Below are 27,178 nucleotides of genomic sequence, written 5' to 3' on the forward strand. Positions count from 1 at the left end.
ATATTGATAAATAATAATATTAAATAACATATAGCTAACTATAGTCATAATAATAGTGATAATGACTATGCTGATTTCAAGAGGCATTCAATAACATATAGCTAATAACAGTAATAATAGAATATAGAAAAAATGTTTTTGTTACTTATGTAAATTTTTCTTTTTTCCAGTTCCTTAGGCTCTGGACAGGCTGAACCAGCCTCTCAGCATCCACTGCCTAGATGCTGCCTGCTATAGGGTGGTCTTTCTTTTCTGGTTTCTCTCTCTCTAGCAATGGATCTCTGTGTCCCAGAAAGGTTGGACACTTCTAGGAAGTGGTGAAACCAGATGGGGGCGTAGTTGGGGAAGGACCTGCACAGATTTAACAAACTCAGACTTGGGATGCTTTTGTGAAGCAGAGGGGTCCTATGCACCCTCAAGCATCCAGATGGACGTTCTTTGGAAGCCAACTTTGATATATCAGGGTGCTGGCTCAGGATGCCAGCACTGGAGCCAGTCATAGAGGCTGAACAGCCCCATTCCACAAGCTTCCTCTTTCCCTTGGGGGAGAGCCAGAAGGAACCATGGGAACACAGTTGCAACCCATCACTGTCACCTCAAGGGATTCTGGGTTCTGCACTTAACTCCACACATTAAAGAAAAGAGTTAAGAAACACCATTAAGGTTAGCTTAGTTCCCAGGACTAGATGGCACAGATTACTAATGCAATTCTCTTGTGTTAAACTCGAGAGATGAGTCTGAGAGAAGGAACAGACTCTTGCTAATAACCAATTAATTCTATCAACCAAGCAAAGACTCCCTCTACAGTCTGTCTTCCTCTCTATACAATTATAGCTTCAAATAATCGCAGACGAGTTACAGGATTGCATGAAACAACACGTGCAAGGTGCTTAGTACCGGACCATACAGAGTAGTAGTCCAAAAGGGGTTTATCTCCTGTCTTCCCTCCAATATCCACCCCAAACACCCAATTCCAATCTCCCTCCCTGCCTCCCTCTACCCCCTGCATTCTCCCCCTCCTTTTTCTTTTGGGCTTCAGTAATATCTGAACAAGAGACTCCTCTCTCTGTTTTCTCGACTTAGACCCATCCCACCTTGACCATCTCTTGTTTCCAGAGTCTGGACTCCGCCAATCCAACTTGGAGGGAAAGGACTGACAGAGCAGTAACACCTGTGATTAATAATTTAGGACATCTCTTCTCCGGAGAAGCACTAATGTCATTTTGGGTTGGATAATTCTTTTTTGCAGGGCAGGGGAGTCCTGCCCTCTCTAGATGCCAGTAACACTGCCTACCCCAGATGTGATAACTAGAAATGTCACCAGATATTGCCAAACGTCCCCCAGTGGAGAGGAGACAAAAATCTCCTCATTGAGAAAGCATTGATCTAGAAGCAAAAAGGTTTTTTTCTGTGACTTCTGTGTAAAGGCAAGTATGCAAGAGATGAATCATTGTTGCTATTTAACTCATTGATTTAATTTTTAATTTTTAAAATTTTTATTATTTTTATTTATTTATTTTCAAAATTGCATTAGATTATTTATTTATTTTATTGTATGGTATTTATTTGAGTGGAGGGCAGAGTGAGAGAGAGAGAATCTTAAGCAGGCTCCACACCCAGTGCAGGGCCCAATGCAGGGCTTGATCCCCGATCCTGGGACCATGACCTGAGCCGAAATCAAGAGGACACTCAACCAACTGAGCCACCCAGGCACTCCATTTAGTTTTTATATTTTATCTATATTTATATTTATAATTATATTTATATTTATATAACCACATAAAATTTACAGTTCACTAGTGTTAAGTACATTCACATTGTCATGCAACAGATGTCTAGAACGTTTTTCTGTAAAACGGAAGCTCTATACCTATTGAATGAAAACTTCCCATTTCCTCCACCCTAAGCCCCTGGCAACTATCATTCAGCTTTCTGTTTCTATGAATTTGATTACTTTAGAGTCCTCACAGCCATAGAATCGTACGTTTGTTCTCTTTTGACCGGCATATTTCACCTAGCATGATGTCCTCAAGCTTCATCCACATTGTAGCGTGTGATAGAATCTCCTTCTTGTTTAATACTGCATAATATTCCACTGTATGCATGTGCCACTTCTGGTTTATCCATTCACCTGCCAGTGGGTATTTGGGTTGTTTCCACCTCTTTGCTATTGGGAATAATGATGCAATAAATAATGAGTGTGGAATCTTTTTGAGATAAAGTAACCCATAGACCTTCTTTTCTTTAGGGTCAGTTTCTAAAGATTTACTTTGGTTTGGTTGGGCCATGCTTTCCTGTTCCTCTCTTTGCTTTATGATCTTTTTTGAGATTTGGACATTAAAAAAAAAAAGCCACCTCCTCCAGTCTTTCAAACTGGCTTGATAACGGGGAAGACCTTTGCCAATCAGCATGGCTAGAGATTCTGGGGACCCCTCCAACCTTTTCTGAGATGCGTCTTCTCTGGGCTTGTACATGTAGACCCCCCAGTTAAAGAGGTTTGCCCACTTCTTCTTTGGAGCCCATACATCTTCTTCCCCTGATGTCTGTCCGAGGTACTACAGTCACTCTGCCGCTATGACAAGCCGCAGTGGTTGCCTTTGTTCTTAGTGACCCTCAACCTTGCAGCCAAACTGCCAGTTTCCATCAGCACTCTGAATCCAGTGAGACAGAAACCAATCCCTCTGGAAGCCCCTTGAAAATCCAGAATACTAGACACATACTCTGCCTCCACTGTTCCTTCCCTCCTGAGGAAAGAGCTGGAGGAGAGTTTTCTCCCCATCATACCACACTGTGCCAGGGTGGGTAATATATCACATGCTTTTTCACACACTTGGATGCATCTTTCCTTGGCTTTGTGCTTGCCTGAGATGCTGTGACTTAACTGGTTTCCAGAAAGCTCACGAGGCACTTTGGCCCATATATAGTTAATTTGGTGTCTTCATGGAAGAATGGGGGCCTGAGGCTTCCTATTGTACCATCTTGCTGCCACTCAAGTTAATTTCTTGTTATCTTATTCTGCTAAGAGGTGGGAAGTCTCCCTTCTGCCTGTGGCAGAGCTCGCAAAGCAGGCGTGTATAAGTGACGAAGAGTTGGATTGGCGGGTAATTTTGGTGTTCATCTATCAAAGCAGGTCATTGTGATAAGGATCTCTACTTGGAAAATAAGAAGGCCCAAACTCTTTGGACCCCAAACAGCCATCTGGAGCTTGGTTGTTTTATCCAGGTCCCATCTGCCTTCTCAGCTTTCATCACCAAGCATTTTCCCCCTGTCTTCTTCAGGACAACAGGAATCTTCTTCAAGTCCCTAGGGACATCTGTTATTCTCTTTATCATGACTACTCCTTCCATTCCATTTCTCTTCGTGTACCCAAACACTGGGAACTTGTCTCTTTCTGAGCACTTATCATAACCTCTTTAGCAGTATCTTATTCTTTGGACTTTTGGAAAACAAAAGTTATAAACTAGTAGACACAATAGTCTTTTCCTTCCTCCATTTATACATATTCCTGTACTTCCCCCGCTATTTCCTCATCTCTAATTAGTAGGTTATCTTGAGGAAAAAGCTAAGAAAGTCCTAAATGCTTGGACTAGGAAAGAAAAAAAAACAAATATTATCTTGCAAGAATTTTAGTCTTGCTCACAGGCTGGGGATAAATGGCTTTTGGGCAACAAGAAGTCTGCTGATGAAAACACAGCCTGACCACCTGCTCTACCCTTCAAGGGATTTGGAGAAGGAAGGGCAAGAGCCCAGCACAAGCTAGTTCATGGCAAAGATTGAGACAATCCTACATAAGTGAAGAGTTTCTTCACATAATGAATAAGAAGCAGGTACTAGACAGTAAGAAAGGGGAAAACGGTCCTCCAACCGAGAATTAAGTGGACTAAAGTGTGTAGGATCTTTGTGATTTGAAGAAATGGTCTCCTGACTCTGATCTCTGTGGGCAACAGGGCGTATCTAATAGGATAAAACCTTGTTCGTTTTAGCTAAGGAATAGTCTCAGATCATTTGCTTTCTATTTGTATTCCACATATACGGAAGTCTGTTGCATTTCTGTCCACTAATAATGAAGTAGCAGGAAGAGAAATTTAAAAAGTGATCCCATTGTTTACAATTGCACCAAAAATAATAAAATACCTAGTAATAAACCTAACAAGGGAGGCAAAAAAAAAAAAAACCCGTACTGTGAAAACTATAAAACACTCATGACAGAAATTGAAGATAGCACAAACCAATGGAAAGATATTCCATGCTCCTGGCTTAGGAGAACAAATATTGTTAAAATGTCCATACTACCCAAAGCAATCTATAGATTTAATACAATCCTTATCAAAAAACCAACAGCATGTTTCACAGGACTAGAACAAATAATCCTCAACCTTGTACAGGACCACAAAAGACCCTGAATAGCCAAAGCAATCTTGAAAGTGAAGAAAAAAGCTGGAGACATCACAATTCCAGATTTTAAAATACACTACAAAGTAGTAATCAAAACAGTATGGTACTGGCACAGAAACAGACACATACACCAATGGAACAGGAGAGAGAATCCAGAAGTAAACCCATGAGTGTATGGTCAATTAATCTTTAACACAGGAGGCAAGAATATGCAATGGGAAACAGTCTCTTCAACAAATGGTGCTGGGAAAACAGAACAGCAACATGCAAAAGAATGAAACTGGACCATTTTCTTACATCATACAGAGAAATAAACTAAAAATGGATTAAAGACCTAAATGTGAGACCTGAAGCCATAAAAATCTTAGAAGAGAGCACAGGCAGTAATTTCTCTGATACTGGCTACAGCAACATTTTGGTAGATTTGTCTCCTAAAACAAGGGAAACGAAAGCAAAAATAAACTATTGGGACTACATAAAAATAAAAAGCTTTTACACAGCAAAGGAAACTGTCAACTAAACAAAAAGACAATCTACTGGATGGAAGAAGATATTTAGAAATGACATAGCCAATAAAAGGTTAGTATCCAAAATATATAAAGAATTTATTCAACTCAACACCAACCAACCAACAAACAATCCAATTACAAAATTGGCAGGACACGAACAGACGTTTCTCTAGAGAAGACATACAGATGGCCAAGAGACACAGGAAAAGATGTTCAACAGCACTACTCATCAGGCAAATGCAGTTCAAAGCCAGAATGAGCTATCACCTCACACCTGTCAGAATGACTAAAGTCAAAAACAGAAGAAACAAGTGTTGATGAGGATATGGAGAAAACGGAGCATTCTTGCACTGTTGGTGGGAATGAAAACTGGAACAGCCACTGTGGAAAACAGGATAGAGGTTTCCGAAAAAATTAAAAATAGGATTACCATATGATCCAGTAATTCCACTAGTATTTACCCAAAGAATATGAAAATACTAATTTGAAAAGATATATACACCTTATGTTTATTGCAGCATCACTCATGATGGACAAATTATGGAAGCAGCCTAAGTCTTCAATGATAGATGAGTGGATAAAGAAGATGTGGTATATGTATATATGTGTGTGTATGTATATATATATGTATGGAAAATATATATAGTGGAATATTGCTCAGCCATAAAAAAGAATGAGGTATCTGTGTCCCACATATATTATTGGTATTTGTTTAATGGCTTATATCTGAAAATGTTTTGAAATATTTCCCTTCAAATTTAATGTGGCCCAACTGATAAAGACAGCAGTTTTATGGGCATGCCAAGGTTTATGGCTCTCTGAATAAGTCAATATCTGCATTCAACTTCCCAGCTTCTTGGGGAAACATTGCTCTACCTGAAATATATAAATGGGTTAAACTGTGCCACGACAGACTAACACAAGATCTAGGCTAATTTTTTCATGAAATAATAAACATTAAAACATAATTAGGATTAATTTATTTAAGAGAATTTGTTACAGTTATGCCTTCCCAAGAAAGATACAACATTTATAGCTTGATCTTAGAGTTTCTGAGGAACTACATACTGGATTATTATATTAATAAATTTTGGGATATAATTATAGTGGTAAGGCTATATAGGAGAATTTTAGGCTTAGATATGCCCTGGGTATCTAGGGACCAACTATCATGATGTCGAACACTTACTTCCAAATGATTCAGCAGTATATGCATATATGTGTATATCTGTAAAACGCTTCTGACCATCAGTTCCAGTGTGTGTGTTGTGGGGCGGGTAGGGTTTATAGGAACTAAGAACCATCTAATTAGAGGAAGAGGTGGAATTATCTTAGGATTTGAGGAAAGGTGGTATTTAGGTAAACTTTAAATGTAGTATTTTGATTGGCTTAAATCAAAGCAGAGCTATATATAAAGGGGTTACTGCTAAGTTTGGACTAGAAGTAGATTCAGAGTCCTATTTCCTTGGAAACCAGAAAGTTAAGAAAAAAATGTGGAATGCTGAATCCCCCAAACCCTTATGTGGGTGACTGCTGTTTGCTTGTTTGTGTTCCTTCCTTTTAAACCGGGAATGAAAATTTCAATGCTGGTGCAATTTTTTGTCCCTGCATAGACAGCCTGAAGAAACTGACTAACACAAAGACAATTTATGTGTATATTACATATTAGGTAAATCTCTTCATATGCAATCTGTTTGCATTGAGGATGCAGAACCCTTATTTTTAAAATTAACTTTATTTTAATTAAAAATTTTTAATGTTTATTTTTGAAAGAGAGAGAGAGACAGAGACAGAGACAGAGAGACAGAGCGTGAATGAGGGAGGGGCAGTGAGAGAGGGAGACACACAATCTGAAGCAGTCGCCAGGCTCTGAACTGTCAGCACAGAGCCTGATGCAGGGCTTGAACTCACCAACCGTGAGGTCATGACCTGAGCCGAAGTTGGACACCCAACTGACTGAGCCACCCAGGCGCCTCTAAAATTAACTTTTAATGGACTCAGCCCAAGTTCTCCCTAAAACAGAGCTGGAGACAGAGATTTAATGTTGATATTTTAGTTAGAGGACTATCAAAAGTGCATAAATCATAATAGTCCAGCAAATCACCATGAAGGGAATAAACCTACATTACCCTCTCCTAGATCAAAAATTAGACAAGTGCCAATGCTCAGAGGCACATGGCCCTTGAGCTCTCCTCCAGCCATTACATCCCCAAAGGTAACCACCATATTGATTTCTAATATCAGTGATTTGTTTTTCCTGGTTTTGATATTTCAATAAATAGAATCATATAGCATGTATTCTTTTGTGCTTGCCCTGGTAAAGGAGAAAACCACAGCCCCCTAATGGAATCACTTGTGTTAAAAATCCCCACATCAGCAAACCCAGACTTAACACCTAACCAATAATGTAACCTCTAACCAGTCAACATGGAATTTCCTGGTCAGCTCTAGGAAATTTACTGATAGACCCCTCCCATCCCCCCTCAGGATCATGACCTTGTCTAAAACAATGCATTCTTTGCTAATAATTTCCTTTTTCTGCTCCCTCTCGGCCTTTGAAAGCCTTTCCTTTTCTGTATGTAGCTTGATGGAGCACCTTTCTCTTTCTTGGAACGTGTGCTGCTTGATTCATGAACTGTTCAATAAAGCCAATTGGATCTTTTAAATTACTTGGTTGAATTTTGCTATTTAACAGCCTTCTCTTCAATGTTATTGTGTCATATCACTGGGTAACACATAACCTCAGGACGGAGGCATTAAATTAAATGTGTATTAACTCCCCTGAGTTTGCGGGTCAGAGGGGTTTTAGTATGGAGAAGGGAAGTTAATTATTATGGGGAAAATGAAGTTGAGAGATGATGTCAATTTTCCGTGGTCACTTTTAACTGAGAATTCTCCATTGAATGTGTTAAAACTGTAACTTCAGAAATAACTAGAATGTCAGCTCTGTGAGGTCTCAGACAGCTTGGGGAGTTCATTGCCACATGCTTGGCAGGTGGTGGGTGCTCAATAAATATTTGTTGAAGAAAGATGTTATAGAGATGGAGTTAATTTGCAGCCGTGCTGGGAAACCTCAATCTTTATCCCTGGGGATTCCTGAATGTCTGAATGAATGTCTGGATTTTGACTCCTGGTTGAGGCAAGAACATTGGGGTTTACGATGTGCTGTTTAGAATCCCAAACTACCTTGGTGACCAGCCCCCCGCCACCATATCAGTTTCTTGACTAATAGTTTGCAACTAGCCTAACTGCTTTAATAAGCCTTGCCTGGACTACTTAAGGAGATGCTGAGAGATTCTTGCACAAATCTGGGCAGTTCAAGCCAGAGCTAGCATGGTTCACGTATCTGGTTGGGTCAATGAGGAGCATTGGAATGTCTCCAACGCTAGCCTGCACTGACTCTTGCTGCACAGTACCTTTTGTCTTTAGGTAAAAGTCTCATGGGAGACATTCTAGGCAGTCTGGTGAGTCCTTTCAAATGTGCAAACTGGTGAAACAAGATTGATTTGGGAAATCTAAGAATAGAGAAGCAATAATATTTGCTAACAAACACTTTGAACCGATGTTCTTTTGGGCCAGATGTCTTCCAAACAGAAAAAAAAAAATTTTGAAATATGAAACCCCCATTGGCTAGGTGAACTAAAACTAAAACAAATTTCTCATAAAACTTCTACAGAATTAAACTGAAAGGAGAATACTTGGGTTGTACGCACATGACGGATTTGAATGCAAATTTGTATCATTTGTACCCCAAGTTCATCCCTTGTTCCAAAATAAATTTAAGTAGAATGATATTCTAATTAACAAATTGTTGACCTTGAAGAGGTTCCAAAGGAAGCCAAACACATTGTCAGCTTTGTTTAGAACACATCTCAAATTTAGAAGTCATATTTTTCTCTATCCACCAAGAAATCAAAAGAAGGTGGCAATTTAACCAAGTGTTAAATAACAAAATTTTGTAGTCCAGATATAATTTTCATCTGGTAAAGATAGCCTTTGTCAACAAAAAAGGACTCTGATCTTACACCCAGACCTTGCCATGACTTCATAACTTAAAAATATATATATACACATATATAGTGTATACTTAAAATTTATGTGTATATATATATATATATATATATAACATATATATTATACACATGTATATATGCAATATTCAATATACTTCATTTAAGAACCTTGTTATGGGCACAGCCTCTGTGGTTTCAGAACTAGAGGTAAAGTGGGAAAATTTTCATTGCTCTCCATCATCTTTAATCAAATTTGGGAGGGAAGGAATACTTAGAAGAAAAAACAACTTAAAAAAAATCAATTTTCAAAGGTAGTCAATATGGACTGAGGCACTCTTGTCTGGTAGCTGAAGGAGAACAGCCTGGATGATAGCTGGGCTGCAAAGCTCCAAGAGGTGCATGACCCTCAGCCAGACTGTGACTCTCCTCCTCTTGACCGTCAGCCCACCTGGCCCAGCTGAAGAAGTCCATTCAAGAAGTGGGTGATTCTGTGCTGACTTCGCTGGGAACCTTCTTGGGATTCTCTCTCTCCCTCTCTCTCTGCCCTTCCTCCACTCATGCTCTGTCTCTCTCAAAATAAATAAACTTAAAAAAAAAAAAGAAGGGGGTGGTTCTGGTGAAGCTGTATGTGGTAACTGAGAAGAATTGGAACAAGATGTTTGACCTTTTCTCTGTGGGAAAATACCACACTTTGCTAACATTCACAAAGAAAATGGGAACATCCACATCTGTAGGTGATCAGGGGGCAACCACAGGGACTTTCAGAACTTTCTCTGCCTGATGTCCATACTTATTGGACATGAAAAAAAAATGTCTAAATTTTAGCCCTACAGGTTAATCAAAATTAGTTAAGTTCCTGGGAATCACATGAACTGTAGCAATCCCACCAAATATCAGACAGTAAAAAACAAAGTGTTGACCTTGAAGAAGTTCCAGAGGAAGCCAAACACACTGTCAGCTTTGTTTAGACCATATCTCTAATTTAAGAGTCATATTTCCCCCCATCCACCACGAAATCAGAAGTAAGTGACTTCATATATCTTTTCTGTGTTTATCATATAGCTATTTAAAAAATCAAACCAAGGACATTTTGATTAATTCAAAATTTTAAATATTTGTCCAGAAATTTGTATAGCTTAGTCTCATTATGTTACCACCATTTGTGTTGGTTGAAAACAAAAACTTTTGAACATGGATCAAAACTGCCCAGATATTACTATATGAAGACATTGGAAAATATCAGAACTTAAATATAAAATAACAACTGAAAAGTGCAAGTGTCTTTCATGAGTTCATTCCTTTTTTTTTAGAGTTTATTTATTTGTTTTGGGAGAGAAAGAGCGTGAGCAGGGCAGGGTCAGATACAGAAGGAGAGACAGAATCCCAAGCAGGCTCCATACTCAGCGTGGGTCCTGACATGGGGCTCAATCTCATGACCCTGAGATCATGACCTGAGCTGAAATCAACAGTGGGATGCTCAACTGACTGAGCCACTCAGGTACCTCTATGAGTTAGTTCTTAAGGAATCTAAATAGGGTGGCTTAAGAAAATGAGCATATGAAAATTGTTACACTTGAGCTCTATGGTTGAAGATTTTAGATGATCAGACAAGTATTGATTTAATGATATTACCAATTTAGACACCCTGAAATGAATTTTAAATATTGGAAAACAAAATAAAAAAATACAACAACTATGTTTATAGAGATCCTTTTATAATTGAAGGAAAAAAAAATCAATTCTTCCTGTCATCATGGCACCTGACTTCTTCTGCAGACTACTCTGTACAATTAGAAAACTGAAACAATTGTAAACAACTACTTTCAGACATTGGACAGCAGTCAATGCAGGGCTTTCAACATCTAGCAAAAGGTAACAAATGTGAATATAACAATTGTGGTCTGGTTTAAACAGGTAGATAGTAGTTTCAAGCTTAGTGATTACCAGAACTCACGCAGAACTGGGAGACATTCAAGTTCCTATAACTTGGAATGTAGAGTCTTCCTTGAACACTTAAAATGTAAGGAAGGACCTCCAGAAAAGTTAAGCCTTAATAATAAATCTATGGGGCGCTTGGGTGGCTCAGTCAGGTAAGGGTCCCACTTCAGCTCAGGTCATGATCTCATGGTCCATGAGTTTGAGCCCCACGTCGGGCCCTGTGCTGATGGCTCGGAGCCTGGAGCCTGCTTCCGATTCTGTGTCTCCCTCTCTCTTTCCGCCCCTCTCCCGCTCATGCTCTGTCTCTCTCTCAAAAATAAACATTAAAAAAATAATAATAATAAATGTAAACTGGCCTAAAATAATGACTCCAAAGCCTCCCTCTAAAGACTTTTAAAAACATTAAAATATAGGCTTAGAAATGCCATATAAACCCAAAGCTATTTTTTTAATTTTTACGTACATATATGTATATATGTAAATACATTAGCAAGTTAACAATGCTTATCTCTAATGGTAGGATTATTGGTGAGCTTTGTTTCAAAAATTCCTAGATTTTCTGTTTTTTTCTGTAGTGAGCTAGTATTATAATTAGAAGAAAGGTAAAGGAAAAATATCACAAATCATACTTTACTTTCCTTATAAATTTTAGGACTTATAAGGACTTACAAGTTACAGTGTTCTGCTACAATAAAAACCTAGATTAGAGAAAAAAATGCCTCAAAAGAATCAGACTGGTCTACAAGTTTAACGGCCTCCCCGAAATAAAGTGTAATACTCCGAAAAAAGAAAGTTTGAGCACTCAACCACATAAAAATGACCGCATCTAGCATCCAATCAAGTTATTTTACATGCCAAGAAGCAGAGAAATGACAGTAACCAGGAGAAAAATGAATCAATAGAAACAGACCTGTAGGTTACTGAGAAGTTTAAAATGATATGATGCGAAATGCGGCAGTCTTCTCTAAAAGTTAGAACCAAAACATCTTCCTCTAATAGGCTGGAATGTTCATACAAACTTTTTACAACTGAAAATGCACTACTCTTAGAGTGTTTATGTCAATATAAATATAAAAAGGTTTATGTATGCAAACGTTCTTACCAAAGACACTCTCTGGCCATTTAATATGAACTCAAAGCAACATCTCAGCAAATATGAGTATAGGGTATTTTATAAAATCCAAAAAACAGCAAAGAATCAAGTGATTTAGGGTCTTGTAGGACTTAGTAAGAGCTTTGGCTTTTCATGTTCAGTTATTTTTGAGGGAAAGAGAGACAGAGTGTGAGTGGGGGAGCATCAGAGAGAGAGGGAGACATGGAATCTGAAGCAGGCTCCAGGCTCTGAGCTGTCAGCACAGAGCTTGATGTGGGGCTTGAACTCATGAACTGTGAGATCATGACCTGAGCCAAAGTTGGATGCTTAACCGACTGAGCCATCTAGGCACCCGAAGAGCTTTGGCTTTTATTCTGAATTAGAGAAGAAGCCATAGGAGGATTTCGTGTGGTTACTGCAGTACTTGAATTGATCTATTTTAATTTCTTTATATGTCTAAAACTTCAGGGATTGGCTTGACTCCAGAAGTTGGCCCAATTCCAGGGACACCTTGAATCAGAAATTTGAAGGACTTGTTAGGGACTAATCTTTCACTTGGAAACTCTCAGTGTTGCTCTCTTCTGTAAGCACTTGCCTCTGTTAGGACTCATACAGTAGCATGATGCTGCTAACAGCATCAGATTTTTATCGGCACAGCTCCAAGCCCAACAGGAAAGAGAAAAGAGGAAGACTCTCTTTCCTGGTCCGTGGGAAGCAAAAATGCTGGGATTAGCTTTGATCAGAAATGTGTAGTTTATACAATTGGTTTTTCTTAGGTCACTAACCTACTACAGAAACAGCCACTTTAGTAGGGCTGATGTAATTCTGCCATTGCCCATATCTAGGAGAAGTTGGGGGTAGAGTAAGCTTCACCCTGTGCATGAACTGGGAGTAAGGGAATGGTGGTTCTTTAGAGGAAATTCAGGTCATGATATCAGAACAAATGGGAATAAATGCTGTGCACCAAAACCTGTACAGTGTAAATGAAATATTGGAGAAAAAATGATAAGTGAGGGAGGGAGCTGTCATTTAAAAAAATCAACACAGGGGCACCTGGGTGGCGCAGTTGGTTAAGCGTCCGACTTCAGCCAGGTCACAATCTCGCGGTCCGGGAGTTCGAGCTCCGCGTCGGGCTCTGGGCTGATGGCTCAGAGCCTGGAGCCTGTTTCCGATTCTGTGTCTCCCTCTCTCTCTGCCCCTCCCCCGTTCATGCTCTGTCTCTCTCTGTCCCAAAAATAAATAAACGTTGAAAAAAAAAATTTTTAAAAATCAACACATATATGGGGTGCCTAGTGGCTTGGTCAGTTAAGCACCTAACTCTTGGTTTCAGCTCAGGTCACGCATGATCTCACCGTTTGTGAGTTCAAGCCCCACGTGGGGCTCGGAACCTGATTGGGATTCTTGCTCTCCCTCTCTCTCTGCCCCTCCCTGCTCGTGCTCTCACTCAAAATAAATAAATAAATAAACATTAAAAAAAAAAACCCATCTTGCACTTCCAAAGGCAGGAGAAGAAAGCTAAATCAGAAGGAGGAGTGTTGGCCAGGGAAGCAGAAAAATGTAGTCTTCAGGGAGTCCTCATTTCAGCAATATCTTTTTGACCTTCTGCTGAATCTAACTTACCAACTTAATGTCCTTATCTAAAGTTTTGAAGATGGATAAAAACTTTCAAGCACCAGTGACTCATTAAATGCATGATTTATTTATTTAATTTCTGCTATTGTTGATAAAGAGCCAGTAAATGAGTTGTTGAGGTCTTGGGGGAAAATGAGAACATGATTCTGAAATATATCTATATATATCAGAGTTGGATTCTGGTACTTCCCCAAGTGGTGTCCTTGCCCAACTGGCAGGATAGGTTTTCTGGAACATTTTGCTGTTGATCTGTTGGTGACATCAGACCTCTGTAAATGGTGTGGGAGATGCTGTTTCTGCCACATGAGGATTCGATGGCAGAATCAACACAACCTGTGAAATCAATCAGAATGGTGCATGTGAGTGAGTCAACCAAGTAGCCATATCATCATCAGACCCTACTCTCTCTTCTCTGGATTCAATCTCTGGATCAACTTGGTGAGGTTTCTCTGGCATTCTGGAGATCAGACTGGATCTTGGAAGAATATGCATTGATAGCTCTTGGCATGAGATGCTGACAGTGACCCTGTAAGTGGATGATGCTGCCCAGCAAGTGGAGTAAACCAAGGTGTTAAGGGAAATTTAGTGCTCTTCTTCCAAATTAGGTTCTTTATGTATGATGGCAACAACACACCCAAATCCTGATTTGCTGGCCATGACTCAATCATTTCAAAAACTACGCCGACTCAGAATGGAAGGAATCATCAGGAAACGGAGGAAAATGCTGGTCTTTCTTCCCCAAACTCAGTGTGAAATTGTGTGGGGGTGTAGGGGTGCGGGGTGGGATGGAACCGGGAAGAGACGAAACTTAGGCATCACATGCCTCAAAGACCTTGCTCCTCCGGATCCACACCAAGAGAATTGTGGGAGTAGCATTTCCAGCTCTGTAACTCCAGGAGCAGAAGGGAGCTCAGGTCTAGATATCACGACACTAAAGCATTTGGTCCCTTGTGCAAATGCTTTGGTCAATGAAAATAAGACGCTTCACCTAATGAAATTGCAGTCATTACGAATTGCTGAAAACCCTAACTTCTAGGGCCTTGACACGCAGACGTCCACTAATAGAGTTAGTCCATCTCTCTTCTGTGGGGCAGGAGATGTGGTAAAGCATGGAAACCCCAAAAGAAAGTAAAGAGGCACAAAATGGGGGAGAAGAGCAAGAGAGAAATAATCTCGCCAAGTGATTACTGTCTTATGATTTGCCTTTGGGTAATCAAATTAATGAGCGGCTCCTGGCATTTAAATTCAGTTCATGGAAGGGATCCTTCTCCTTTTCTTCCTGGTGCCTCTTGGTCTTTTCTCTCTCTCTTCCCATGCACCAATCCTCTCTCTACGTGATGTTCTTTCTGCTCAGTGGCCAGGAAGATCTGCTGCCAGTCTCAGGGTAAGAGATGGGCGTATGTGTGCACATTGGTAGAAAAGTTTGAAAGCCTGACTTTCTTCAGTAGCCCAGGGAAGGTTGCTATGATAGGGGTAATGGGTCAAAACCGGGCACTCTCTGGGGTCCTCTCCATTGTGAAGTACTCTCTGATCTGGACTAAGAGAGGAGGCCCTTTGTGGGAGCGAGGATGGAGAAAATGAGCTTTTCTTTATTCACTGTGGTAGGCAAGATGCTAAGATGACACCCAGTGACCCATGCCCTCGTGTGACTCCCTCTCCTTGTGTATGGGTGGGACCTGTGTATAATGGGATGTCACTCCTGTGAGTAGGTAACCAATCAGTTGCCTTTGAGTTTATCAAAGAGGATATTATTCTTTGGACATTTTGCCAAAGAAGACATACAGATAGCCCATAGGAAAAGACGCTTAACATCACTAAGTATCAGGAAAATGCAAGTCAAAACCACAATGAGATATCACCTAAAACCCTGTCAGAATGGCTAGTATGAAAAAAGACAGGAAATAAGTGTTGACAAGGATGTGGAGGAAGGAGAACCCTTGTACGCTGTTGGTGGGAATGTAAATCGGTGCAGCCACTGTGGAAAATAGTATGGTGGTTCCTCAAAAAATTAAAAATAGAACTAACATATCATCCGGTAATTCCACTATTGGGTATTTACCCAGAGAACACGAAAACACGAATTTGTAAAGGTATGTGTTTACTGCAACATTATTTGCAATAGCCAAGACACAGAAGCAACCCAAGTGTCCACTGAGAAATAAAAAGATAAACAAGATGGGTACGTATGTGTATATAGATGGAACACAGCTCAGCCATAAGAAAAGAATGCTGTCCTGCCATTTGCAGCAACACGGATGGTTACGCGAAGTGAAATAAGGCAGAGAAAGACAAAGACCATATGATTTCCCTTCCACGTGGAATCTAAAACACAACACAAAACCAGATTCTTAAACACAGAGAACAAACTTGTAGTTGCCAGAGAGGAGGAGGGTGGGGAGACGGGCAAAATAGACGAAGGGGATTAAGGGGTACCAACTTCCAGTTATAAAATAAATCAGTCACGAAGATGCAGAGTTAGGGAATATATCCATTATATTGTAAGAACCTTGTATGGTGACAGATGGTGACCACACTTCCTGTGGTGGGCACTGAGTAATGAATAGAACTGTCAAATCGCTAAGCTGTACATCTGAAACTAACATAACACTGTATGTTAATTATACACCAGGGGTACCTGGGGGGCTCAGTCAGTTAAGCATCCAACTCTTGATTTCGGCTCAGGTCATGATCTCAAGGTTCGTGGGTTTGAGCCCTGCACTGGGCTCTTAGTTGACAGTGGGGAGCCTACTTGGGATACTCTCTCTCTCTCTCTCTCTCTCTCTCTCTCTCTCTCTCTCTCTCTCCTTCTCTCTGCTTCTCCCCCACTTGCTCTGTCTCTCTCAAAATAAATTAACTTAAAAAAAAACTAAAAAAAATTATTCTTCAATTAAAATAAGGACATTATTCTGGATAGACTTGACCTTATCATGTGAACTTTTTAAAAGGAACTGAAGGCATCAGAGGTTTTCACTCTCTTGCTGGCCTCAAAGTGGAAGTGAGTTGTGAGTTCCACTGCTGAGAGGAAATAAACTGTGTCATGGGAGCATGGAAGAGGATGAGAGGGGTCTGCTGAGACCACAGCCCTAGCCCGCTTGTTGCCTACAGGCTTGTCAGACCCAGAGCAGGGGGGCCAGCTGAGGTGTGCCCAGGCTCGTCACCCATGGAACCTGAGAAGTAATAAATGTGTGCTGTTTAAGCCTCTACGTTTCTGTAATGTATTACACAGCAACAGGAAACTAATACAGACAGCTTCAAGGGAAGCCTAATACTCACCCCGCCAGGATGACAACAGGTGACTTTGCATCCAAAGGCAGATAGGGTCAGAGCAACAAAGAACTCTAGCACGGTTAAAAGGAGCACCACAGCATCCAGACTCTAGGAACAAATGCATAGCCAAGAACCGTGAGGAACAGAGATGACAAGTTTAAAACACTGACCGTCTGGGGTACCTGAGTGCCTCAGCTGGTTAAGCGTCAGACTCTTGGTTTTGGCTCAGGTCATGATTTCACAGTTTGTAGGTTCGAGCCCAGCATCAGACTTGGCACTGACAGTGTGGAGCCTGCTTGGGATTCTCTCTGTCTCCCTTTATCTCTGCCCTCCCTAGCTCGCACGCACTCTCTCTCTCTCTCAAAATAAATAAACAGACTTAAAGAAAGGAAAATAAATCAAGCGCTGACCATCTGATTACAATGCCAAAAGAGAAGCACTGGCCTGAGGTCAGAACAACTGGCTCCTAATTGCAGCCATACCCTTGGCCAATTCTTGGCCTGTTGAGTACCACTCATGCTTCCAGTTTTTCCATTAATAAAACAATCACTTTTCCCTACACTCTACCTTCCACTGCTATTGTAGGTACAGAATGTGAAAACTATTTAAAGGGGCGGGGGAGGGGCTGGGGCATAAAGATAACTTAGTTCTTTCAAGCACCAGAAGTTCCATAGAGTTGACACAACAGTATCATCTCCCGTCTTGGTAGTTATAGGCAGAGTCATAATTGTGGACAGAATATCAATAGACCAAAGAGGTCCACATCTTCATCTCCAGAAGCTCTGGAGATGTCTCGTTACATAGCCAGGCAGAATTAACTTTGCAGATGAAATGAAGGTTGGTTATTAACTGACCTTGAGACGGAGGGATTATTCTGAGATTATCTGGGTGGGCCCCAAAAAGTTAGAGAATCCTTCTAAGTGGAAGTGGGAGGCAAAAGAGTCAAAGTCCAAGAGACATTTGAAGATGCTGCACTGCTGGCTTCGAACATAGGATTTGACCACAAGCCACGGAATGTAGGCAGCCTCGAGCAGCCAGCAAAGGCAAGGAAACAGATTCTCCCTCGCAGCTTCCAGAGAGGAATGTAGTCCTGCCAGCACTTTGATTTTCACCCAGTGAGAACCATTCCGAACTTCTGACTTCCAGAATTGTATGACGGTAAATTTATGTTGTCTCAGGTCACTAAATTGGCAGTAGTTTGTTACAGCGACAAGAAGAAACTAACCTAACAATGAACACCCAGTTAGTCAGTCTGTGACCCATCTCCCCCGAGAACTGGCTTTGGGCTTATCTTCAGCCAATACATATGGTCAGATTTGAGAAACACTAGGTAGTCCTCTTACTACCCTAAAAACCTGAATTGGATGCCTGGAATTCTTTGGTCTAAATATTCTTTTTCTCTCCATGGATAGGGATCGTACCTATCTTCTTGTGGAAAAGTCAATAGACCCAAGAGTCCAGACACAGTGACACAGTGTGACACAGACTCAGCTGAGCCTTGAGAATATTTGCATTTGTCATTTCCTTATCTCTTTACTCATCTCTTCAACATATTGTAGCCTCTATGTTTCAGGAATTGTCATAGGCACAGAAGACAGAACAGCAAATAAATAGACGATTTCCCTAACCTTGAGGATGCTACAATCTGGTAGGGTAGACCAGGAATTGACACACTTTCTACAAGGGGCCAGATAACACATATTTTAGGTTTTACAGCCCATAAGGTCTCTGTCACAAATACTCAATTCTCCAGTTATAGTACAAAAGCAGCCACAGATAATATGCAATCAAATGGATGTGGCTATGTTCCAATAAAACTTTATATTCAAAAAAAGAGTCAGGCTGGACTTCCAACAAAAAGTAGCTAAAATATATATAATACATGAGTTTGAGCCATATAAAGCCGCTGTCTTTCTAGATCAAGCAGAGTTGATCATTGCCAATTTCATACTGTTCTGCCTAATGACTCCAGATAGTGTGTGCTCTATTCTTTCCTACAAAGAGCTCACTTTTTCACTCTTCTTAGAATCACATTCAAAAGTAAGCCCTTGGGCCTTCATCAACCTCTAGCTGCTTTCCAATGTTTATTTCTTTTAAAAACATTTTTTTATGTTTATTTATTTTGAGAGAGAGAGGATCCCCCAAGCAGTCTCTGCGCTGCCAGAACAGAGCCTGACACGGGGTTCAAACTCACGAACTGTGAGATCATGACTGAGCTGAAATCAAGAGTCAGATGTTTGGGGCACCTGGGTGGCTCAGTCGGTTGGGCGTAAGACTTCGGCTCAGGTCATGATCTCACGGCCCGTGAGTTCAAGCCCCGCATCAGGCTCTGTGCTGACAGCTCAGAGCCTGGAGCCTGCCTTGGATTCTGTGTCTTCCTCTCTCTCTGACCCTCCCCTCTTCATGCTCCATCTCTCTCTGTCTCAAAAATAAACATTAAAAAAAAATTAAAAAAAAAAAGAGTCAGATGTTTGACTGACTGAGCCACCCAGGAGCTCTGTGCTCTCCAGTATTTCTATATTTTCCTCCAAGGAGCTTCCTACTGGTAGGAGCCTGGTCCCCTTCTTTCATCTCCCAGAGCGCCATCTGTAGAACCCACCATAAAATATGGGCTCACAGGTCTGTGGAATGACTGTGCAGGTGCCCCGGTAAGAACAGACCAGATACTTCAGATTCCAGGAACCCTTATGGATTTGCTCTGCTGTAAAGCCAGGCAGAAAAAGTGTTCACACAATAGGGATACGTGACAGCCTCTGGGAGAAGGTGATTGAGAAGAAGGTGGAACCAGCTACTTTATTTATAGGGCCTCTTGTTCAAAAATTATTAAGAACTTTATGACGGCAACAGTAGAGCAGTAAACCAGGTGTATCACTCTTCTAACTGGTAAGCCCCCTGTGCCTGCGCGGGTCCCACACCCAGGCAGCCAGCCCCATGCAGCTGGTCCATTCCAGATTTTGTCCTCGTCTACTGTGCCCTTGTAGACCTCAAGCGGAGAGAACTGCAGAAACTGAAAGTAGGCTTCTTCTTCAGGAGGAGGAGAGAGGACACTTGAATATAAATACAAACAGGGGCATCAGAGGCAGGAAGGCACAGAATCTCATCTTGTCCTTGTCAACTTCTCACCATCTGATCTTAGGGGGGAAGCATCTAAGTTCTCGGAAGAAACCCTCTGATTCTGAGGAAGTGGCAGGAAATAAACTTGCACTCCAGAAGAGCTGTTAGAAATCTTAAGAGGAGTAGAAATTAGTTTAGCAGAGACACTCAAGAGATTATTTTGGTGTGACTGGATGGCACTCAGGATATATCTAGGATTAGAGGAGGCAGTGCAACTGATCTGCATTTGGGATAAGTTCGGAAGAATGCGGAGGTTCCACGTGTGGGTGAAGACAAGGGTCAGTGAGGGAGAGATGAGGCAGCACAGTGAAAGGCCGGAAGGTCTCAAGCAGGAGAGACAAAAGGAATTCAGTGGTCCTGAGAATGGATACTAGACCTAAAAAATTTTTTTTAAGTTTATTTATTTATTGAGAGAGAGAGAGAGAAAGGCAGAGGGATAGAGACAGAGACAGAGACAGAGATAGAGATAGAGACAGAGACAGAGATAGAGATAGAGGGGGAGAGAGAGAGAGAGAGAGAGAGAGAGAGAGAGAGAGAGAGAATCCCAAGCAGGCTCTGCACTGTCAGCCTGGAGCCCCACACCGCGCTTGAGCTCCCAAACTGCATGATCATGACCTGAGCAGAAATCAAGATTTGGACGCTTAATTGATTGAGCCACCCAGGTGCCCCTAGACTTTTTAATAATAAAGATTCTATTGCATTTTGGTCACAGCTGTGCCACAATAGCGCCCCCCTCCCCGTGCTTACCCAGTGGCCCACAGCTTCACAACCCGCACACTCTGGTGGAAGCGGCAATTTGGAGAACAGAGCCATTACGATAATACCTGAGTGAGGGCAGGTGCTACAGCCAAGTAGTGAAATACAGAGTGGAAATTGAGAATTTTCCAGGAGTGGGATATTGAGGCTCAAAGGGCTTAATCTTTCAAGAGCATCCAGAGAGGTGGGGAGGGGTACTAGATCATTCACCACTCATTGGATAATGTTCAAGACAATTTTACTCTATTATTAGAGAACCAGGTAACTCCATCAGGGAGCCCTGGGCACACAGAGGGATTGACATCTGGGCTCCCTTTTTACAGTGGATTGCAGAATTGGTGATTTCGAATTAAACAGAAAGGAACAACAACAACAAAAAGATGAGATGTGGGCCTGCCTTCTGAATAAAAGATGGCCCTATTCTTCAATCATTTCCAATTTCCCAAAGTGAGTCATTTATCAGTTAGGGAATACAGTGTGGTACTTTTGCCAGGGCCAGGGCTCCTGTGCCTGGCTTCCCCTACAGTATCGCAGGAAGAGAGGAAGTGCTCACCAGTAAAATGGCCACGGCCATGGAACAACTCTCCAACCTCTGATAAAAGATGCAGGCAGAGACACCTGCTTGAAAGTCTTCCAAGGAGGAGATAGTGAAGGGGACCCCTACTCCGGCCAAGACAGAACTGAAGATGTTTAATCCTAGGCTAGTTTGAATCTAGAAAGAAAGGAAAATCAAGTCAACAATCCAACAGTATCCACGGGGGTGTTTCCATTAGCCACGTTGCACACATCACTTCTTGCCCGCCACCCCCCCAGCCGCCCCCCCTGCACCGGTCCCCCTTCTCTATCTTGATGACTGGACTGTCTCCTCACTTGTTTCTTCCCTGAAACACAAGCCCTTTCAGGTTGTCTCCTGCCCAAACACAAATATGATTCTGTTGTTCCCAAGCTTGAATCCTTCAGACAACCCCTAGGCCCAGGAGATAAACTCTTTTTCACATGCCAGCTGAACAGATCTGTCTGCGCCCAACTCCCACGGCCCTCTAGGTCAGGTGCCTGGCTGCACATTCTTTTCCAGATGCTGCTTGCCTCTGACGCCTCTGCGCTTTCTGTGGACGACCTCCCTCTGCTCTGCATTCCTTTTTCTACATTCTCTTCTCTTGGTGAAGTTGTGGAAGCTTCTTAGAACAACCAAACTTCTCCAAGAAAGCATGAGGGGCTTAATGTGGCTGTAGCGTGAGGGAGATTTTAACAGTTACAGCTGGACAAGATGCTAGGGAGACAGACCGAGGTCAGATTTGGAAAAACCATACAGATTATGCTCCATCGTCTGATCTTTATCCTTTGAGCAAAGAAAACTCAAATATGGTCTCTAGCCAGCAAACACACTGGTTGAGATCTAGGCCTTTGCCTTTTATTGGCTTTGTGAAAGGCATATTGGCATGAGAGTTATGTTTGAAATTTGTTTTTCCTTACTGAACAGACTTAACGTGAATTCCTTCCCCTACAAACCAAAAGAAAATCCTTTCTGTACACAGTCAGAATACACATTTTAATCAATAAGTCAATAAATATTTTGTCACACCAGCACGTGGTGCCACTGTTACGGGCTGAGTCTCAAGGTGCAGGCTCTGTTTGACGGGTCCCATTTTGACATTCCTTTTTAGGAATTCTCTTTATTTTCATAAAGAGTTTCTCAGCAACTGCCTTCCCGTATCAGAAATTTTATGATCAGCCATTTTTTTTATTATAATTTCTGGAAGACCAATGCAGCTATGTAAAACTTATAATCTCTCTTGATTTTTAAAAAACAAACAAAGTCTATTTTCTACTCGGGCAGAATACATACTTGGTTAATCCGTCTTTTGGAACAAAAACACGCATACAAACAAATGAAGAAAGGAAATATTACTCACCAGACCTTTTGTAGTTCTAACTCCTGCTACAACTGACAAGGACCCTGAAATAATAAACTAGTAACAAGAGAAAAAAAATGCAGTTAAAAAACCTTTAAACAAAAATTTGAAATCCCAACTTACTAACACTTACCCCTAACTGGGATAAATATGTTAAACAGACCAATTATATTGGAAGAAACACCAGAGATTGCAAATAAGTCTCCTATTTTCCCAGAAACAACAGAGAAATTTTACCAGATGGATGCACAGGAGAGTTTATCAAGGCTTTCAAAAAAAGTCTCTCTGCAATGGTATTTAAACTGAGGGCCTTGAAACATAGTGAAAGTTTCTAAATTCCTGACATGAAGGAACCCTAATATGGTACCAGAACTTAATGAAATATTATAAAAGAAGAGAAACTAAAGCTTCTGTCTTAAAATATGACTATTAAAAGTTGTAAATAAAATAGTAGCAAAGAAAGTTTTTCAATTACATATTAGATGTTGATTATATTATTCCGTGTGGCTCCATCATTCGGGTAATTATTTTCCATATAGCTAAAACAGCTGGAATCAAGTTGATTAGACCTGCTGTCTTAAACTATTTGTTGAATTTCTGGGTTTGCTTTCCAAATTTGATTTCAGGAGTTTCAAAAATTGTTATCTTAAACTTTTTTTAATGTTTATTTATTTTTGAGAGAGAGAGAGAGAGAGCAGGGGAGGGGCAGAGAGAAAGGGAGACACAGAATCCGAAGCAGGCTCCAGGCTCTGAGCTGTCAGCACAGAGCCTGACACGGGGCTTGAACTCACGACCGTGAGATCATGACCTGAGCCACAGTCACAGGCTTAACCGACTGAGCCACCTAGGTGCTCCGAAAAATTGTATCTTAATACCAGAAAAAAGACTGATCTAATGAAACAGCTTAGTAGATTTCTTCAAACATTTCTCAGTACCAAGACATGGAAATGGTTAGGGTAAACTAAGTCACTTCTGGAAAAAAAAAAAAAAGCAGGGAGAATCATCCATCATATTATATGAGATGCATCATGATTATGTGGGGTATTCTTTCAAATGTCCAGATTTTTTAATATTGCATATTATTATAATTTACAAACACAGATTTGAGGAGAAAATTCACATGCTAATTGTTATTTATGTTTACAACGTGAAGACATTTTATATCATTCAACATTCTTATTGACTTAACCATTATTTATAAAACATGAAGAGCTTCATTTGCTATAACATGATAGAATATTTGTCTCTAATATTAGACGTCTTTATCATGCTAACAGGGAAACACTAGGGCCATCTCTATTAGAGTCAAAATCAAGATAACGATGTAGATGGTTATGTATTACTCTCCTTAGTATATTAACCAAAATAACTACATAAGAGAGATATTTGAGGAAAATGTTTACAATTACTGTTAGTTAAATATGAATATGTTATACTGCAGACCTCCAAGAGTATCAATTAAAAACAACTATAAATGCTAGGAAAATTCATTAAGGCACATGGGAAGAACATTATAAACAGAAATTATATACAAATATGCATGTATTTGTGTGTTTAAAGATAAAATTTAATAAGAGAACCTCATTTAGCATAGCAAAAATATATGAAGTTTCTGAGAGAAAAAAACTTAACAAGGAATGTGAACAATATAGATGAGTAAAACTTTACAATGCTCCAAAAATCCACCAAAGTCTACTGGGTTTCTTGTTGTGAAATAATCAGTGCTTTCAGTGTTTAATCTATTCTGGTTTGGGTCTTTTGCTACGTGCTGCTGTGATATCCTGATACATATTAAATATTTAATCTGCCTGGCTCTACGAGTCTTACGTTATTATTCCTACCCGAAACATGAGAAAATGCAGTCAAAAGAAGATTAGATATCTTTTTCAAAGTTAGAGGACTACAAAATAGGGTTAGGATATGATTCCAAAGCTCAGGATGTTAGCAACTATTTTATGCTGTCTCCAACTATATCAAAAGGTACTCTACTCACCATCACTGGCCTCCCAATTATGTACACGTCCAGCCCTGAAACAGAATGTTTGTCAGAAAGTGGCAATATGGCACTCATCTTTATTATTTCCAGGCTGAGGTTCGTCATGGCAATCAGGATCTGCACGACCTAGAAATGATGAAGCAAGTAAAAACTGATTAGCTACCACTCCCTTTCCGACCACCAGGTCACCCCTCTTCTCCGTCTTCTGAAACAGTCAGATAGTCATGATATTTCCCTGTCGCTTTGCTTTCCTATAAAAAACTACGGGTATGTTAATTTACTCAAGGAGTTTCTTGGGATGTCTATCCCAGTTGCCTCGGTCGTTTTCAAGGTAAAAAGAATGTACCAGGACCTACCCGGAGGTGCTTTACTGACCCCCGGGGCTGCTAGTCTACCATAGCTGTTGATCTCCTTTACATACTACACTCTCAGACGGCAGTGACCCAGGAATCAGGAAGCAATTAAAAATTATTCGAGCAAGGGAAAATAATGTGAAGGAAGGAGTGTACAGGAGAAGAAAAAGAGAAGTGCAACGTGATACTTTCTCGGTGTCTAGGGCCTGAGGACACGAGTGAGTCCAGGGCTCTAAAAATCAAAGTGCTGGAGTACGGTCATCCCACGGCATAAAAAGGATCCAAAGTGTGTTGTGATGACTCTGCCCCCTCGGTTTAAAGCTGGGGCTAGAGATAAACCCCTGTACTCACTGTCCTTCCACCTGCACTAACCTGTCTTTCCTTAAACTCTCCATTTCTTTTAGGCACACCGCCCCGCCCCCAGACTCCAGACAGAAATGCAGAGGGAGCTGAAGAATTTTCATCCTCTGAGGAGCAGGTTAAGAAAATTCCCCAGAGATAGTAACAATGCGGGGCAATCAGCTCTCAGGAAGACGTGCTGGGTGGACACCAGCTGGCGGACATGTGGCCTTTTTTTTTTTCTTTTTTTTTTTTCTTGCTGCCTCTCTCCGCTGAAGCTAAAGTTATCACAGATGACGCACCACCCTAGAATCCATCCCAAGCCACTATATTCTAAATACAACTAAATTAGAAGCAAGATATAACAGAATATCATATCATTTTTGAGTGATAGGGCCTGAACATCATATACCCAGGCCCCTAGGGCTGGCTGATGTATTGTGAGGCTAATGGGACAGAGTATTTGGCATTAAAACTCATCGGCTATGAGTTTACAACCAGACTGGCCTCTCCCAGACCTGTAACCGACTTACCCCAAGGACTTTGGGCTCCCCCTTCAAAAACTTCTCTGGCATCCTTTTCCACAGATGTGACTGGATAACAGTGGGCTGCTCCAGCTGGTACCCACCAGGACCAGCCTCTGATATGGTCCCTTCCATTCCTTGCATGGTTGCCATGGCGGCAGAAAAGGGGCTGCGGTAAGAAATGTAATTTAGGATGAGGTCCTGGAAATGACAGGATAACCTGGGGTCTACATTCCCTTCCTGCATTATACAGCTATTAGAACATCTTTACAAAATGTTGTTCTTTTTTTTTAATGCTTATTTATTTATTTTACAAAGGACTTTTTTTTAAATGTTTTTTACATTTATTTTTGAGAGAGAGAGAGAGAGAAAACGCAAGTGGGGGAAGGGCAGAAAGAGAGGAAGACAGAGGATCCGAAGCGGGCCCTGCGCTGACGGGGAGAGCCCAAAGTGGGGCTCAAACTCACGATCTGTTAGATCATGACCTGAGCTGAAGTGGGACGCTTAACCGACTGAGCCACACAGGTACCCCAATGCTTATTTATCTTTGAGAGAGAGAGAGACAGAGGCAGAGACACACTGCAAAGGGGGCAGAGGGAGAGGGAGACACAGAATCTGAAGCAGGCTCCAGGCTCTGAGCTGCCAGCACAGAGCCCAGCGGAGGGCTTGAACTCATGAACCACAAGATCATGACCTGAGCCAAAAATCGGATGCTTAACCAACTATGTCACCCAGGTGTCCTTGCAAAATGTAGCTCTTGCAAGAGCCAGCCAGGAAAGAGGAACAAGAAGCACCTTAAGGACAGAAACAGAGAAAGAGAGAGAGAGAGAGAGAGAGAGAGAGAGAAGAGAGAGAGAAATGCCATGTGTCATCAAGATACCAGAAAGCACTGAAGAGAGGGAAATCCAGAGAGAACTGAAGCGAATACGCAGGCCCCTCAAATACATGGAGTCCGCACTTATTATCTCTGTCCCTGTTATTGTATATCCCCTTGATGTCAGCCATTTCTCCTTTGAAAGGTAAATTTTATGATATGAATAAACTGTGTTCCTGTGTATTGTAAAATCTCCCTTTTTGACTCAGAGCACAGTTACGTTCTCTGAGCTGGAAACTTTCTCCAGGTTCATCTTTACTAAATATGATTTATTTAATCTTGGATCCTACTTTATAAACTCTGGACTTTGCGGAGAGAATTTACAATCCCAAATCACAGCCTTGGCACTGAGAATTTAAATCTCTTGCCCCCATTAAAATGTTTTAAATCCTGATTTGCTAATGCATAGCAAGGGCACATAAAATTATTTTTCTGAGACTCAGAGCACAAACATAACACTCT

General features: G+C 41.1%; 1 protein-coding gene across 2 annotated transcripts in view; it reads right to left on the reverse strand.

The window, feature by feature from the left end:
- Window positions 1-13,624: 13,624 nt before the first annotated feature.
- LOC122483831 (membrane-spanning 4-domains subfamily A member 4A-like) overlaps window positions 13,625-27,178 on the reverse strand; it is a 98,423-nt gene continuing 84,869 nt past the window's right edge. For both annotated transcript variants that reach the window (XM_043581250.1, XM_043581251.1), the window contains 6 exons: window positions 25,852-26,011; window positions 24,624-24,752; window positions 22,631-22,687; window positions 21,271-21,429; window positions 16,854-16,955; window positions 13,625-13,913 (listed from right to left, as the gene is read on the reverse strand). In XM_043581250.1, the coding sequence (XP_043437185.1) occupies window positions 13,842-13,913; window positions 16,854-16,955; window positions 21,271-21,429; window positions 22,631-22,687; window positions 24,624-24,752; window positions 25,852-26,011 (679 nt within the window). In that variant the 3' untranslated portion in view covers window positions 13,625-13,841. The remainder of the gene's footprint in view (window positions 13,914-16,853; window positions 16,956-21,270; window positions 21,430-22,630; window positions 22,688-24,623; window positions 24,753-25,851; window positions 26,012-27,178) is intronic.

This window comes from Prionailurus bengalensis, chromosome D1 (assembly GCF_016509475.1).
Source record: "Prionailurus bengalensis isolate Pbe53 chromosome D1, Fcat_Pben_1.1_paternal_pri, whole genome shotgun sequence".
In the NCBI taxonomy this organism is placed as follows: domain Eukaryota; kingdom Metazoa; phylum Chordata; class Mammalia; order Carnivora; family Felidae; genus Prionailurus; species Prionailurus bengalensis.